At 35.8% G+C, this 17,434-nt stretch overlaps 1 protein-coding gene across 4 annotated transcripts in view; it reads right to left on the reverse strand.

Moving 5' to 3' along the window:
• The window catches only part of ANO3 (anoctamin 3), a 166,066-nt gene that overhangs the window by 39,949 nt on the left and 108,683 nt on the right, over positions 1–17,434 (reverse strand). For all 4 annotated transcript variants that reach the window (XM_039390481.1, XM_027735688.2, XM_027735685.2 and 1 more), the window contains exons 5-11: positions 16,832–16,984; positions 15,065–15,165; positions 11,361–11,405; positions 5,879–6,010; positions 4,102–4,208; positions 2,618–2,673; positions 77–198 (exon numbers count right to left, since the gene is read on the reverse strand). In XM_039390481.1, the coding sequence (XP_039246415.1) occupies positions 77–198; positions 2,618–2,673; positions 4,102–4,208; positions 5,879–6,010; positions 11,361–11,405; positions 15,065–15,165; positions 16,832–16,984 (716 nt within the window). The remainder of the gene's footprint in view (positions 1–76; positions 199–2,617; positions 2,674–4,101; positions 4,209–5,878; positions 6,011–11,360; positions 11,406–15,064; positions 15,166–16,831; positions 16,985–17,434) is intronic.

The raw sequence follows: 17,434 nt of genomic DNA on the forward strand, positions 1-17,434 counted from the left end.
CCAGGAATTTAGGAGTATAGTTAGCACACTGTTGCCAGGCTGTTTGTAACACAGAAACTCTTCAAAGTACTAATACCTGATTAAATCAAGAGGTTGGTATTTGTACCACATTCCCCACCGTGCCCAACGTTCATACAAGAGGTGTCTGTGATTCTGGGCCCCGTGTGTTTTGATGGGATGTCTGCTTTTGTGGCTTCCCTGAAAAAACCACAAAGAAATATAAGTACATTACTAGGCGCTATGGAAAAAATATATAAGTTTCTTAGGTATTTTTGAATATAATTTTAATAGAAATATTCCTTAATGCATAAATCTCTTATTCTGGACACTTCTGAGACATGTCACCTGGAGCTAATATAAGCCTGACAGAAGAGACAGGGTTACATATGCTTCTGAAATGGCCAGTTTCTCTAATAATTAATGACAGAAACATATTAATACAAGACTATAAAGAAGTACTCAACTCTTTATATGACTTCAAGTACATTGCTTCTATTTCACTATTATATGCCTATTTGTATGCTTTCACCTATTTCAATTTTTGAAAAATTTTCAAGAGATGTTTGTGGTGTCTTTTTTTGTCTCTTCTACAAAATTTTAGACACTTCTGGTACGTCAGCTCAGTTCTCTTCTCCTAGACATTTTCTATGACTTTAACTCACTACTGTTTGAAAGTATATAAAAAATTTAGTCTTTGTGCGGTACACATTTTCTAAGATGATGCAAACAACAGGACTGGCAACATTTTGAAGCTACACAGGACTCTTGAGGCATTAAAAGCAGAACACAGAGTCAGTCTGAACCAAAAGGAGTCCTTCCCAGGCCATGTCTGACATTTACAGACCACGTGACAGACTAAAATAATAGCCTCATGCTTGGCAGTCAAAAGGTAACACACAGATTTGCTAGAACAATGCTGAGCAGAATCTCTTGTATTTGTAATTTTGCTCCAGTGTTGAAGCAGGATATTTCCCTTAGTTGAACTTTTTCCCCCCAAAAAACCCCCACCACTTGGCTATGGTAAAGAAAATATTCGATCAATTAACTGGAAGTGAGCCAAGTCATTTGTTGTGAGGAAGCTCCCCAGAGCAGTAGTTTAGAGTTAGTGATCAGACAGATTCTTGACCCTGGTAGATCCATCTAATTTAGCCATTTAGAATTTTATCATTTATTTGAAATCTTGAGCATTCCCCACGATTCAAAGAACGCCATTTACTCGTTGCAACCTGCTCATCCTCTGGCTTAAGAATTAGTTAAAAACAAAGGTAAACATAGCAAAGAGTCCAAGTTCACTCCTTTCTCCTTACAGTCAGTAAAACAGCATACCAAAGATGTCAGCTCTGAGTGTGACCTTTGCAACATCTAGGAGCACCTAGGAACAGAGCATTAACTTATTCTCACAGTCAGCTGAATGACTGCAATGCATATACAGCATTACTCAGTGCTGCATGTTTTAAAATATTTTTTTCCCTGCTTCTTTCTGCCCTGTTTATCCATAATAGAGTTCAAGTCTCAGCATTCCCACTGGGATTGAATTTTCACTCTTATTTGCAGCAAAGAAAGAAAATTTAAAAATAAAAATAAAAAAAAAGAACGTTTAACCACTAGTCCCTAGCATCAAGTCAGGCAGCAATTAAGATAAAAGTAGCTTAAAAATATGACTTCATTAACCTTAACTGAAATGTGGAAACAGTAGCTTATGCTAAAAAAGAGGAACATATAAAATGGATATGACAGCATAGCTTTGATGCCAGAGAAAGCTTCCCAGGCTTTTCTGGTAGTAGAGCCAGCTTCTCCCTGAAGTCAGTAGCACACAGCTGAAGCGTTAACAATGATGTTAAATTATTTATCTAAAATACTCCTCCTCTATATTCCCAGTATTTAATTATTAATAGCATATTAAAAAAATTACTCTCAGCCATTTGCAACACCCAGTCCTTCAAAACATGAGACCAAGTCACGATATTGAGCCCAAACAACCACAGAGTTCAGAGCTGCAATTACCACACCCCTGAGAGCATTTCAAATGACTGAAGATGTGTGGCTTTCTTTTCAATACCAAAAGATTGTCTGAAAACCCTCGTAAGTCAAACACGAGTTGGTTTTTTTTTTTTACTTCACAGGTTTACAGTCTTCAGTAGACTTTAACCTACTGAAAAAGATATTGTCAAGTAGAAATTATCCAGAACTGTTTGGGAAAGACTAAATGGGAAATAATTAAGTGGTCTCCCTAACTGTGATCAAATGCCCAAGCTATTAGAAAAACAAAACATTTTGTAGGTGGTAAACAAAAACAATTTAATATAAGTGGCTGGAAAAATTTGGAACAACTGATACTCTCACTAAGAACTCCACAGGCATTGTCCAGTTCATAAAAATCAGATAGAAATTATAATATCCCAGTTCAGCAAGAAACTGCTCCAGGATGTTATTATAATGCACAATGTAAGAAAAAATTTAAAAGTCAATATTAAAGTAAGAGCTACAAATGAAAAAAGTATCAACAGACTACACAGCAAAATTAAAAATTTGCAGGACAAAATTAAAGTAGGATCCCAAACCATTAGGGCAAGCTTTAATCTAAATGTAGAAATAAAAATCAAATTAACCAGGTTACCTCATGTGGTGGAAATGCTGCTTCATATGTTCCGTTATTTAGTAACCTATTAATACCTTAAAAAAAGAAAAAGCATTAGTTCTGACATCAATATTTCATACACATTTTTCAAGTAGTGTGAACTTTCAAGTCATATTGAGAACACAAATTAATATTAGATGATCAGGATGCTGCTAAAGATGACAATAATCAATAATCCCACCAATTATTCGAGCAGGTCTTGTTGATCCTTTCAGATTTCTGGCTCTGTCAAACTACAGCAACTTGCTGAGGGGCCAAAGCCTGCAACTTTTCTCTCAGCGTTGGGTGCTTGTGTCAGATGGAGTGTGAGAAGAGAGTTACATTCCTGCTGTACCCAGCAGAGCACACGACACAGGTTTGATGGGTAACCAGGTGATCTGACACACTCAGAGGGTGGTATGGACACACAACACCCTCGAGGCAGTGAAACCCCAGCAGGGTTAAAAGCTAACCTGGCATTTTTAAATTTAAGCCAGCTGAACTTCGTATCAGAGCAGCGTTCTGCACCACACTGACTGCTGCATGTTGGTTCAGTTGCTAGAGTCTTTCTAAATCCAGATTTCTTATACTATCACAGCACATTATAAAAAATAAAAAAATAAATAACCATTGATAGTTACAATAAAAAGACTCAGTTGCCTGTAAGAGCAGACCTGTAGCCCAAAAGTTTCCCCAAGAAATAAGTACATGTGATGAAATTCAGATTTGACTGTTCAAATATACAAATTATGCTAAATTAATCTCATAATGAAATTTGCCATCATCAACTGCAAAGGTGTTAGATTTGAATCCTTGTTATCTATGTTTTTCTTACTACTGCTTTTATTCAGAAACTCAGGGAACAACCTTCTGTAATTTGTTTAATTTTCATAAGTGTAAGGTTTTATTATGCCATTACATATTTAATTCTTAATTTAATTCCTGCAGAAAAAACAGGAAATCATGCATACATCCCTCCCTTGGTCATTTCAAATGAAAATTAATAGGCAGATCTTCCAAAAACTAATACTATATTAGGAGTGTTGATGTAAACCTAATTTAGTCTTCAGATCAACTGCCTCTGATTTGCACACAGACCTCAAATAAGTCAAGTGTAGCTCACATCGATTCTGCTGGACTGGAACTGCTGGATAGCAACAGAAATATTAGGATCAGTCCTTGAAAACCCTGTCAGTTTTCTGAGGTATATGTTACCTTTATTGTGGCTCTTGATCAGTAAAATTATAATAACCTCTCCACTATATTTTAAGGAATGAGTAATTAGGTGAAAAATATTGCCAATTTTCACTGAGTTATTCAGGAAGATAATGATGGGACACTGCTGCAACTCTGATCCTGAGTGAACAAAAAGATTTCAAGGAAAGAAAAAATTAAATTATTTTACTCAAATGGTATTTTTTCAGGCGAGTAAAGATATAAAATTTTATAGCTTCAAGTTAGGAAAAATAATACAGCATTCTCACCCATTTTGGATTTTCCATCTTCATACTTAGTTCTCTGTAGCACGTGATGCACGATTCTACTTCTTGTGGAATTGCTGAAGAAGCTATCTTTGTTGTTTATTGTGAAACTATTAAAATAATTAATGTTTTTTAATATTCAAAACAATGCACATGTGTTGAAACATAGCTGCTCAAGTGTTTCCTTCTTACAGTGATTTGGATCTTTACTTTCCTTGGTTACTGAATAAGACATAAGATCTTACGTCCCTAGAGCAGGTCCAGTAAAGTTATCCTCATCACAGATAATTTTCGGGAAAACAGAACAACTAAAAGTAAATTCTAAAATATCCTACTGTCTAGGTAATTTCTGTTCTGGATATAGTTAATTAAAGATCTTCAGTAGCAGTGGTGGCCTTAAATTCAAATTACTTACGAGGTGACAGATGTCTATGGCATGGAACCACCAAAACTACTAATTAAAAAAAAAATAAAAAATAAAAAATCCATGCACTGGAAATTTGAGTAGCATCTCCAGAACCATTTGCCCTTAGAGTATCCTAGGATGGAGCCAAATAAAGCATCCTTGCACAGATGGCTCCATTCTGGATGCCAGAAATCCGACATGCAGGAGCTTTCGCCTGCTCAGCTGTGCCAAAAGTGATACTATTAACAGTTGATTACATCAGCTAAGCTGGTTGAGAAAAAAAACACTAAAACCAGGGGCTTGACCCACTGAATATAGGCAATTACTGAAAAAAAAAAAAAAAGAGAGACTATCATGCAATTACTCTGTCTTTCAGGGGTAAAGTCAGTCCACTAGAATATAACTTCTTTACTGAAGAAATCTTGTTTAGCCTAATTCATATTTCTACTTTAAATTAAATTTTCTCTCCTAAAACAACTGTCACAAAATAAGGACAGTCAGAAAAAAAACTAAGGAACAGTCAGAATTTTAAATTCTAATTTTTTGGGTACTGAAAAGATTTATGGCACAGTTTAACTACATCACTGTCAACGTGTTGATTTGACCACATATAGTTGATATTTGGTGTACATCTATTTGTACTTTCAGAGGCAAGAGACCTTTTAAAATGCAGATCTGATAAGACAGAAAAAAAAAAAATCATCCCTGGTTTTAGCTTAAAAAAAAAAAATCATCCCTGGTTTTAGCTCATCCCTGGTTTTAGCTTAAAAAAAAAAATCATCCCTGGTTTTAGCTTAAAAAAAAAAATCATCCCTGGTTTTAGCTTAAAAAAAAAAATCATCCCTGGTTTTAGCTTAAAAAAAAAAAATCATCCCTGGTTTTAGCTTAAAAAAAAATCATCCCTGGTTTTAGCTTAAAAAAAAAAATCATCCCTGGTTTTAGCTTAAAAAAAAAAAATCATCCCTGGTTTTAGCTTAAAAAAAAATCATCCCTGGTTTTAGCTTGCCTCCAGGTGTTCCCAATATCAACAGCTGTATCAGGTTTTGCCTGAGTTAAATATGTAATTAAGCAAAGCCAACTTGAGCAAGTATTTGCATCTTGTAATGCAATGGAAAGAAAAACCGAAAAACTTCTAAACCAAAGAGGCAGCGATAATTTTTCAGCCAAATTTCTGCCTATCCAATAACAGTGACTATCCAATAACAGGTAAGACAGAGCAGATTTTTGGCTCTAAGAGAAAACACATAAAACTCCCAAATACAATACTTGGGCATTTGCCAGTGCCCATCTGTTAGCAGCTACCTCTCTGGCAGAAATGAGAAAAGAGAAAACCCTTGAGGTCTCTGGCGCTGCCTTTCCAGCTCCAGCACTTACTGGTGGATGCGTGCACGGCTGAAGGGTGCTGTGTAGCAATCTGTCTCCTCCAGATCAGGCAGGGCCTCCTTATCAAGCTTCATTGGGTTTCTGGGCAACCAACTTTTCAGCTCCCTCATATTCCTCTGCAAACTGAGACAGCGAGAAATCAGATTTACACACTCTCACCTCCTCGGCATTTCCATCTCCAGCACCGTATATTTAGTGACATCGTACCAGAAATGAAATGAAATCAGGAAATTTCCACATTAGGCAACTAAAAGAGAAGGAGCTAAGGAGTTAAAAAGCAAAATGAAAAATATTTATTTGCAATCCGTCTTGCACACTTTACTTGAGCACAACTCGTCCTAAAATTAGTGGGATGTGGTTTGAGATGTGACTGCAGTACTGAAAAAATTGGAAAAAATAATTTTCCAAAGTAGTTCACCTGGCAGAACAGTGGATGCTTATGCTTTACTCAAGAACATATCTAATTACTTTCTCAAGTGGAACTCCTCCCCACTCTCTTGCCTGGCAAGACTCACAGTAAAATTCATAAATGTAAAAGTAAATATGAGAGTGCTAAGGATCAGATTATGGTTTGCTGACTGCAGAAAGCTTTTCCCTGCAAAATTTTCCTAAAAATCTAAGAACTGACATTGCCTTATGAAACAGCACACCTAATTATCAAATCATGTTACACTGAAATGGTTATGCAGTATTTAGGAAAAAAAAAAAACAAACCCAGATACGGCTTCCTCCAGATTCCTAAAAATTAACACTACAAAAGACAAACAGAACATCAGTGTTGTATCCTCAATTAGATTATATACTGGCAACATAAGTGTTTTGGGGTTTTTTTTTCTACTGGCAACTAGCCTAAATAGTGTCTCAGGACATTGTTTATTCAGGGTAAATATAGTGAAGAGCACTAAATTTTCAAGCAAACGCTCCAAGTTACTTATCACTTCAGTTTTGCATTCCTTGCTGACCTAACTTTTTTTCACACTCAACTGCAATGCAACATGGATATTTAAGGAGTAGATCTCATACTAAACAAGTGCTATATTGTGACACTATAAGCATATCAGAGATTCTGAAAAAGTCTAAATTTTAGAAAAACATTCCCTAAACAGTATTTTTCTCAGTAGGATCTGGGCCCTACTCAGTGAACATGTATGCATGATAGATAAAGCACATATATCTCATATCCACAAAAAGTGTAACACTTAGTAACAATTTTTTCCTCCGAGGTGAATACTTCCTTGGCTGTGCTAAGCAGAAGCATAGCTACCCATTTCATAATGTCCATAATAAAAAGTTATATTTCATGATGTTCATAATATTTCATAACGTTCATGAACATTATTTCATAATGTTCATAATAAAGAGTAATAAGTGATGATACAGTAAATTGCTCTCAGGCAAGTGACCCAGGTGAAGATGTACCTCTTATTATCAACATCAGCAAAAATGTTCTGCCCCTATTTGACACAGTGTCAGACAGAAATCTCAGCCAAATGTGGGAGCAGGATTTTACAGTTACATTTAAAATTCTCAACATTTTCTTCTCACTATATATTGCAAGGTATTGATTCACACTCTGTATGTAACTGTACCTTGAGAGCCACCCCTTGTGTTTGACTCTAACCATTATGAGCCAAAGAAAATAATATGTTCATGAAGTTGAAACACAGAATACAGTTCCCAGGCAGGTGCATCCCATAACAGTCTCCTTAATAACACCTTAGTGCATGAGTTGATTATCTTTATTAGTTCCAGTGCACGTTCTCTCAGTACACAGTGTCCATAACTACAGTTTCCCTTTATTTTCTTCATCTTTTTTTTTGTCATACACATGCTGATTTTTTTAGTCAAAATCCAGACTTTTCTTTAATGAGAAAAATATGCAGATGCATCAGGAAAAAGAGAAAAACAGTGCATCTGATTTCAGACTCTTTTATCATGAAATTATTTTAAAATTGGTTATGTGAAAAGTCTTGATCATTTCTTTCATACAAAAATCTAAAAAAAAAATAGTAGATGAAAAATAAAGAAATTAACTCGTTTAAAATTCATGTCTGCCCTTTTCAACATGAAAGACAGCATTGGAACAAATTAATACTTATGTCTCCACTACATTTGCAGTTTCTCTTCTGAGATAAAAAGGTTTTTTATCTAAGGTGTTACTGCCTTTTCATTACATCACTTATGGTTGATCATTTCAAAATTTAGTGACTTCACATAGCATAACAACTGAAAAGAACATCACCCCCATGTGTAAAAATAATCCAACAAGACACTTCTCCTGACTTATGTTATTTTACTGTAGAAGAAGAACTGAATTTTCCTGGTGCCTTCATTTAAAGACAAATTTTTACCTAAATCATAGGACTAAGTATTAGCATTTCTACTCACAGAGTGGCTCTTTCTAGGTCCGAAGTAGCAGTTTAGACAGATTCCTGATTTAATCTATTCAATGTCATCTATTTAGTGAGAGTAAAAGCAGACAGAGCTGCTCTGGGGAAGTCAGTAGTTCAGGCAGTGAGACCAGAAGTGTCCCAGCAAAAGCACAAGCCATGAGCTGCTGCTTCGGGTGTGCTCTTACTGCCACCACTCCAGCTGGTGCTCCTGGAACGCTGTGCACCTCGGACCAAGGTATTCTGACACACCTGTGCATTTCATTCTTAGCTATAAAATTTAAATATTTTAGGAAGGTGCTTGCAATGTCAGTTTTGCCCAAATTCCAACCTCGGCGGTACCGTTCTGATTCATTTGGTTGGTTAATCTTTTTTTTTTTACAGAATTAGTCCATCCAAAAATCCTGGCGGGTTACATTTATTCCACACAACTGCAATAGAAAGGAACACTGTATAGGTGAGTTTAGCATTATTTGATCAAACTCATGGAATGAGATACCAGAATTAAGCAACTCCACCGGTCTTGTTAGGTAGTTTTGACAGAAATCACCACCCCGTAGTTTGCTCAGTGTTTGTGCTTCTCAAGACTGGCCAGAAATGTCACCCATGTGCCACCAAGTTACATGGGCACGGTGCTTTTCCAGGTTTTGTAACGGGAAGCATGTAATGGTTGACAGATTCAACACATGGACACAATGATCATCAAAAAAAAGGAAAAAAAAAAGATACTACACATTTGTTCCATGGAATAACATCAGCAATTTCACTTCAGTGTGCAGACTGAAATCCGTAAGATTTCACAAGTCCTTCTGCAAAGCAAACTTGCTGCAGGTCAGCTGCTAAACAGTAATTTTCGGTTCTCTGTCCTCAGAAGTATTAAGTGATTTCAACATTTCAGTGGGCAGAGGGAATCTGCACTATCAGACAACTATCTTTTCATTTTCTTTTCCTTGATGTCATTCTTTACCACCATGAAATCAGCATGTCCAGTACAGCAGATTCAAGACTGATTTATTAGATTATTTAGTCTTAAATCTGAGAGTTCAGACAATTTTTGATACCCACACTATTTACTGGCATATTCCTTTCCTTTGAGAAGATTTTTTGAAGGCTTTTCAAATACTGCTCCTAATAAATACGAGAGAACTATTTCTATAGTGTGATCCTACGAACAGAAATCACATTTCATAGGATTAAGTACAATGTTAAGGACTTTTCTAAAGGTATATAAATAAAGAGAGATACCACATAGATACCACATAAAAGAAAGTGTACCAGTAAGCACTACATTTATCTTCTGTCCTTTCATTTGTGCACCTAAAAATCTTCTGCAGACTTTTTAAAGAACATCTGTCATATAACCATGTCAATAAAGCCAGAGAAGTGTACAGGTCACAGCAGGGTCTAATATGCTAGTGTTACTTCATATTCCTAAATTAGAAAAACTCTGTAGCCTTCAAATTTTATCTCTGATATACAAGGATTTTAGTAAAGTAATTCACTGTAGCTCTTATAAACTCTATTTAATAACTTAGAAATATTAACAAGATATTTAATAAATTACCGACAAGCAGTTTGAGTTTGAAAAGCTGTAAGATGCAAGGAAACAATGACAGCTGTAGAAGTTAAAATGATGAAATGTGTATGTCAGTAATTTTAGAGTTAGCTTTCATTCTCAGATGTAGCTTTTTTTTTTTGTTTTCAAATTATTCCTTTGTGCACTGAATTACACAAAGTGTCAGAAAAAATATTCAGAAAAATATTCATCTCCAAATTCTCACAAAGGACATCATAGGTAAAAGCATTTGCCTCAAATGAAAACTCAATCTGGCATGAAAATTGCTTATCACTTGATTCACAAGTACTGTGCAACTTCAGTTTTGCACGTTTCAGATACCTGAATAGGGAAAACATCCTTCTAAAATAAGGAAAATAAATTTATTTAATATGCAGGACTCACCAGATGGATTACAGATGAAATGAGCCAATTTTGAAGTAAAGCTTGTTGATTTTGCCCTTGCATTAAAAGCACATCACTCACATTTTTCACAATGCACGCTGAAATGGAGCAAGCATGCAAATGACCGGGAAGAGGAAAAAAACGCAGTTGTAAATTTATGTTGTGGATTGCTTTATTTCAAAATATTTTATCTGCTTTTTGTTCGAGTTTTCTCCCTCTACCATTCAACAGTGCTTTGTCTGCTTTTGTTAGCAGATCATCTTGCAAACTGCTATCACGGGAGTACTTAAATTGTTCCGGAGAAATAATGAGAGCTCTTCATCATCTAAAGCAACGACAGAGAACCTAAATCCGATGTTATGTCATCTCAAGACCCATCTCCAGAAAACCCACGACAGGGAACTCTCTCAGGAGATTTCCCTCATGTAAAATATTTTCATGTACCTTTTCCATTGGTGATTATGATTTACAAGACATCATTATGTCTGACTACAGCAATGGGGAGTGCTTGCAGCTCACAGTATCCCCTGTCCTCACTCCTCAGCACCCCCAAGCTCCTTTCACCCATCCCTGCAGCCTCTTGTACCCTTCTCCTGGCTGACAGAAGCACCACCAACAGCAGAGCTACAGGTGAGTTTTCCAAGTTATTCTGTCAGCCATCAAATAAAAGTTCAAAGCAGCCTTTGGTGTGTGGCATTGATCTGTTCCTGATCATCGGGACACACGGGAGAGAAAATATGTTTGCATGTCTAAGGAAACAGCTGATTGCCAGAATCTGAGACACACACTCCAAAGTATGCCTCATGCTAAAAAGGAATGCCTTGGATTCAGCAGAGACAATGGCAGAGATAGCTCCAGTATTAAATCTTAAAGGCCAGGATAAGGCCCGCTTTTTTCCCCCTGGCATTAACATTTTTCGATTTTTAAATGATAGCTGGCAAAGCTTCAAAGTACTGCACCTCGTTACAGATGAATATTTTAACACTTTAAGCTGATATATTTTGAGTTTTCAGGAAAATAATCCAATTTGCCAAGTTTCATGGATAAATTTACAACTGCGAATGGATTTTCTTTACCAGGGTGACTATCTGACAAAATTAGAAGCTACACATCACCCACCAACCTGCCCATGGTTTTGCTCCTCCAGTCAGTGTAATAACATTTTTTCCTGAAAGAACAGCAAAAATCAGCTGAGATTAATCAAGTAGGATACAGTTGAAAAGGGCATATACATTAAAGAAGAATGTTGGACATTCTAAAACATGCATTTTCATAGACAGAAAGGTGAAATCACTTTAAAAGTGCAACTGTAATTAAATCATTAAAATGAGGTAGTTTCACTTTTTTTAAGTTTTACATTCATTCCTGAGTCAAAATTACATTTTAGATTTGTAGCTAATAACAATAACGATAGCTAATAAATAACTCAACAGTTCTTTTCCCTCCACCCTTCACTGCCCATAGACACTTAGAGAAACAGGACCAGGAATTCCCAGTCAAGCCTTCTGAGAACAGTTATTCTGAAACCAAATAGAGATGTATTTGCTGCAGTATAATATTTTGCACACCTAGTTTCAGGTTTTCAGGCTTTTTTCTGGTCTCCTCCTATCGTTTCATGTCACATTTCAACCACACAAAGGCCTCGATCTTGCAGATTCCTCAGGATTTAACAAGATCTGCCAACTGCCCGTCCGGGCAGTATTTGAGATTGAATAAAGTACATTACTTACCTTGAAGAAACACTGAAATTAATACATTAAAAAGAGTGATGGAAAATATGTGGCCACTGCAAAATTGTTTATCCACCAATCTGCAAGCTGCTGGCAGCCTGACAGTACCACTAGGCAGAATTGCAAATGAAGCAATGATTAAAGGATTTTCAGACATTTTTTAACAAAACCCTCCCTTAATTCCCTTAGCTGTTTCGCACAGATGGAGTCCAGCTAAGTTACAGATACAAATAATATATTCATTACACATAATAATAATGTTTCATGATTTATTTGTAGACATAAATAAAATTAAACTTTCGCCTGAGTTCTGGAAATACATAATAGTTTCATTTCTACTGACAGACCATATACTTAACAAAAATATCCAGAATTTTTTTAAAAAGTTATAATTCAGTCATTACCTCACCTTGGAGCTTACAAAAATCCTGTTTGAAACCATATACATATACTTCGAAATAAAGCAGCATTGCAAAAGTCAGCCTTACATACAATAGAACAGTGATTACCACTGTCTTTTGAAATGTTAGAAAAATTTCCTTTTGCAATTGAAACACTGAGATATAACACTGAGATATAATCTATCTATATTATATATATCTGATGGATCCTATAAATCTGCCAACACATTTTTGTATAATGCCATGCTAAAAGAGTTCTGGGATGCTGGGTAGTCCCTTGAGCCAGAATAAAAGCATTTTTACTTTCCAGCAACAGAGAGAAATAACCCATGTAATAATAATTCTGTTGATTGTGTTTAGATTCCTGGATTGAGCAAAATGAACCTAAAAAGTATGAATTTAATTCTTCATGTGTTATTGATGTATGATACCGATACATGGTGTATTTTAGTGACCATAACCAAAAGCCAAAGTTTTGCATGACTGTGCAAGAGAACAAGGGTGTACAGCATTAAAGTACTGCAGGGAAGGTTACCTTTCTTTTCAACTGTACACTAAAACTGGACAGTCAGAAACCACTGATAAAACAAATAAAGGCTAAGAAAAATAATCTGGTTTTTACACTCACAGGATATCTCAAGTAGGAAGGGACTCACACAGATCATCAAGTCCAACTCCCTTCTCCTCTCAGGCCTACTTAAATCCATCTAAGGGTGACCTGAAACCTTTTGGGAGGAAGCTACTCTAGTTCACTGTAATTGTGTGAGAGAATTGTATGATTTGAGGTTCCTCTGCCCACCTCAGAAAAACAATATAGGCCATCCAGTTAGGAAAGGTTTGCTTTAAACAAGCAAGCTCAAGACTTAAAAAACAGTGGTTCTGACAGAACACGTGACGAAATTACAAAACGCGTGTTTACGTCATGTTGTTGCGGGAGTCTAGATTGTTATTTCTGCATCCATGAAAAGCCATCAGGAGCAAATATAAGGATGAAGACATGAATGACATGAACTCTGCCTCCTCAGCAAGTCTCTACACCACAAACTCTAAGCCTCTAAACCACAAACTTTACAGAAGTAAAGAGAGAAGGCATCGTGGAACACTGCTCATCTCCTGCAGGGGACACTTCAGACAGGCTGCTGGCCTGTTTTAGATTGCAATTTCATTTAAATTCCTATTAAAATCTTTTTAAAGAGAAAAGCAGACTTGACCAAATTACTTTTTCTCACAGTTCTATTACAGAGGTAGAGGTGGAAAAGTTTCTTACCAAATAAATTTATTTCATATACTACAGCAAAACTCCCAACATGGCGAAAATAAAAAGTTCAGCTTTTGGTGTACTGAACTGAATGGGATAAAAAGAAGCTAAAGCTCAGGAAAAAGAAACATGGAGCAGACACTTCAGGGAAATAATAAAGAGAATATATTTACATGTCAGTTAATAATTTAACAAACAAATATAGCCTAGAATGCCTTGCAAATAAAGTAGCATTGCAAAAGTCAGCCTTTTTTTTTCCTGAAGAGTACTACTGATCTGTGAAGTAACTAAAACTATGAAGAAATCAAACCATTGCTAAAACTCAACGTAATTTTGTGATTTCATGTATGGAAAGTAAGAAGGAATTATTTTTTTAATTGGAATTTAGATTATTTATGTGTGCGTACACACAAACGTAAAGACTTCTATATTTAAAATATTGACAAGTATTACTCAAATTAGAGAAGCTCAAACAGCACTATAATGATATTCTTAACCATATGGAAGATGACTGTTACAGAAAACATTTCTGTTATGGAAAAGCCTTTGAAGGCTTAATGGGATGATGTGGAAACTCATTACAGAAGTGGGTATATGAAGCAGGTTTTGAGCAAAGGATGCTTCACAATGACTGTTTCTGGCTTAGGACCAATGCAAGAGAGCCACACTGCCACAGCATGAAACACTGAGCAGTTGGCAGTTTGAGTGAGAAAGGAGTGCCGTTAGGGTATTTTCCATGAGTCACACAATTTTGGAATCTAGTTACCACTTTAACTCCTTAGGAGGTTTACAGCACACTATGTGCTCTTCTGTCTCTCTAAGAACATTATTATTCAATTTGAAAAGGCACGTTTTCTCCTTTAAAAGTTTCTGTATTATTGCAGGAGATTTTAACCCGGTCCTACAAACCAATAACAAATACTTATTGCAAAAACATATGACAGAACTTGTTTAGCACACAGACAAGGAACTCAGTTCAGTTCATTATTCTGCCTAAGGAAAGCTACTGGACCTCATTTTACTCAAATTGTGATAATACGTGTTATACTGGAGACATTTTTGTGTCATTCTGCTTGCCTTTGGGGAAGGCTTCAGAAAAACCCTAAAATCATGGAGAATTACTTGAGCTCAGAGGGAGAATATCTGCCAAGGACATCCAAAACAATGTGTGAACTACCAACAGTGTTTTCTAAAGACATATGCTCAATTTGACTTAGAGGGTAAGTTTGAAAACAAGCACCCCAGAGTACTGTGCAAAAATGTGGCAAGAGCAGCGCTATTTGTTCCTCCTCTCTTCTCTTCCTAATCATATCACTAAATCAAATATGAGTGTGGCTGGCTACAGAGCTGTAAAGACTGCATTTTAGCCTTAAGTAAATAATGAACTTTTAATATTAAGCACTAAATTATAGATTTCTTAAAACAGTTTCCACAATACCTGAAAGGCATCCTGATGTTCATTCTTTCTGCGTATTTGCACAACGTCTCCCACGGACAGTGAACTTTAACAAACATGATATCACTGTTTGTAACAGCTGGCTGTAAAGAGAAGTAACAAACAAAGGCACATTAATAATTTAAACTTTTATGGCAACTACCTTCCTAGAAGCATTCTTCAGGGTCAAATTCTGATTTTAGGTCTGAAGTTGGCATGCAAGTCTGAAAGCACAGTAAGTGCTCTCAGACAAAGGAAAATGAGTAAATTTTCCCCTCACAAACTCCATAATATGCACAGACTAGTATGACAAAAGGACTCTGTTGGAAAGATCTTTGCTCATGAGCACAAGTAAAATAGAGAAAGACTTCATGCACCACTTTTTTACATGGAATAAATTACTTAATTCTAAATCTCCACAAAATCATCTTAGTTTGAGTAGTTTGAAGACCATTCTGTGTGTCTCCCATTCAAGGAGAAGAATGCTCAGTTGCTAGACAAGTAAGAACAGCTGAGAGGAGGCTCCAGGTTGCACCCTGCCAAAATGGTATCTCCAGGGAATGGTTAAATAATTGCAATACCTGCTAGGAACTTTTAAATGTGATCTCTGTAGGAATTGAGATTTTTTTTTTTTTTGGTAAAAATTATAAGGTATACTCTAAATGTTTTTCATCACCAATTTATTTGTATATAAAACAAGAGTTCAGCCTTGCAGGTCTCTATATTCGTCTTCTCTTATGAAGACTGCAGTTCCACATCCTTCTCCCAGATGTATTTGCTTGAGATTTTATAAGTAGATATTTTGATATTTGAGTTGAGTCTGTTTAAAGCCTCCAAAAACTGGAGTTTGCAAGTTTTGGTAAGCAAAGGTAAAAGAAAATGTAGTTAAAGGGTTAATAACACTTAAAATGTTCACAGTTCTACCTACCAGTTCCATAAAGTCACATCATAGCTCAATAGTACCACCTCGAGGATTTTACTTTTCTCAAAAGATGTGGAAAAAAAACTACTAGTGGAAGACAATTTAAAACCTTTGATAAGTAGAATGATGATCTCATAATTGACAACGGCTGAGATTTTACTATTTATTGAAATTGGAACAAAACTAGATATTTTTACTACCAGACTGTAACAATTCTTAAAAGTCTTAAAACCGAATTTTAGTCAGGTAGGTTATTTATTAATATTTATATGCTACATTGTGAGCTATAACTTGCAAGCTCATTGCTTAAACGTAGGACATTCTACTGAGTTGAAAAGAATAAATCAGGATGAGATATACACGAAGCGTGGGATCTTACTTCAGGATAAACTAAACACACACCTGTTTTGTAGGTGATTCATGAAACAGCAAAAATACAAGGTTGTTTTCCTGACTCTGTTCTCCTTTTTTTTATATTAATACTTCTATTACTAGCCATGGATTAACTAGATAGTGACAACCTTAATCCTTTGAAAAACAGTGAGATATTTAGCATCATGCATTCTGCCGAAAGACAGAAAGGTTACATATTAAAGCAGTAACACAGGTTACTGAAGCTTCTGTTCTGCAAGCATTAGTAGTTGGAATTTTTCTCTCTGTACTGCACCACACCTCTGTGCTCAACCACATACCCCCAAATCATTTTAAACACACGCTATCAAACAATTTTTCTTACTAATTTAATACGATTAAACAGGTGGTGGGGACAGCCTGATTGGAAAGGCTTGTAAGATTGTCAGGAATCTTTCATCAGCTCAGTAAAGTTTTTATGCCGCATAAAGACTCACCTCCCGTTCTAACATCAGCCCTTCTGCTCTCAAATTCTTCTCAAATGTGCTTCTTTTTTCTACCTGTGGACTTGATTTCTTGTAGACCAGGATGTAATCAATGCGCTTTTTGCCATCTTTGAAGAATAGTCCTGATGATGCCATGGCATCACTCTAAAGAATATATAATAAAAGTACATTGAATATGGCATCTGAAAAGATGAAGGGTCCTATCATGAACAGCATATAACACAGCATTTCCTAAACCACAGAAATGTCCACATAATGGCAGGATGAATATGTAAAAAAGCCGTAAGAATAAAATGTCAATATGCATCAGTTGCTCAGGATTTCCAATAAATTAGAACAAAACAAAACAGCTTCACAAAACCCATATTCCAGTTATTTCTTTCAGCTGTGAAAAAGCCTTAAAATTATTGTGTGAGGTGTATTGATATGAACTTCTGCTGATTCTTATTTTCAAGGGGAATTAAAAAAGAAAATTAAAGTAAAGTAAATTAAAGCAATTTTCTCTCTGTTTTGTACCTGGGCAAATTGTATAGAACAAACATACTTGTATTTTCTCCAAGAGAGAAATAAATCTAAAAAAATTAAAAAAGAAAT

Source organism: Pipra filicauda, unplaced genomic scaffold, assembly GCF_003945595.2.
Source record: "Pipra filicauda isolate LSUMZ 115617 unplaced genomic scaffold, ASM394559v2 scaffold82_size2718185_pilon, whole genome shotgun sequence".
In the NCBI taxonomy this organism is placed as follows: Eukaryota; Metazoa; Chordata; class Aves; order Passeriformes; family Pipridae; genus Pipra; species Pipra filicauda.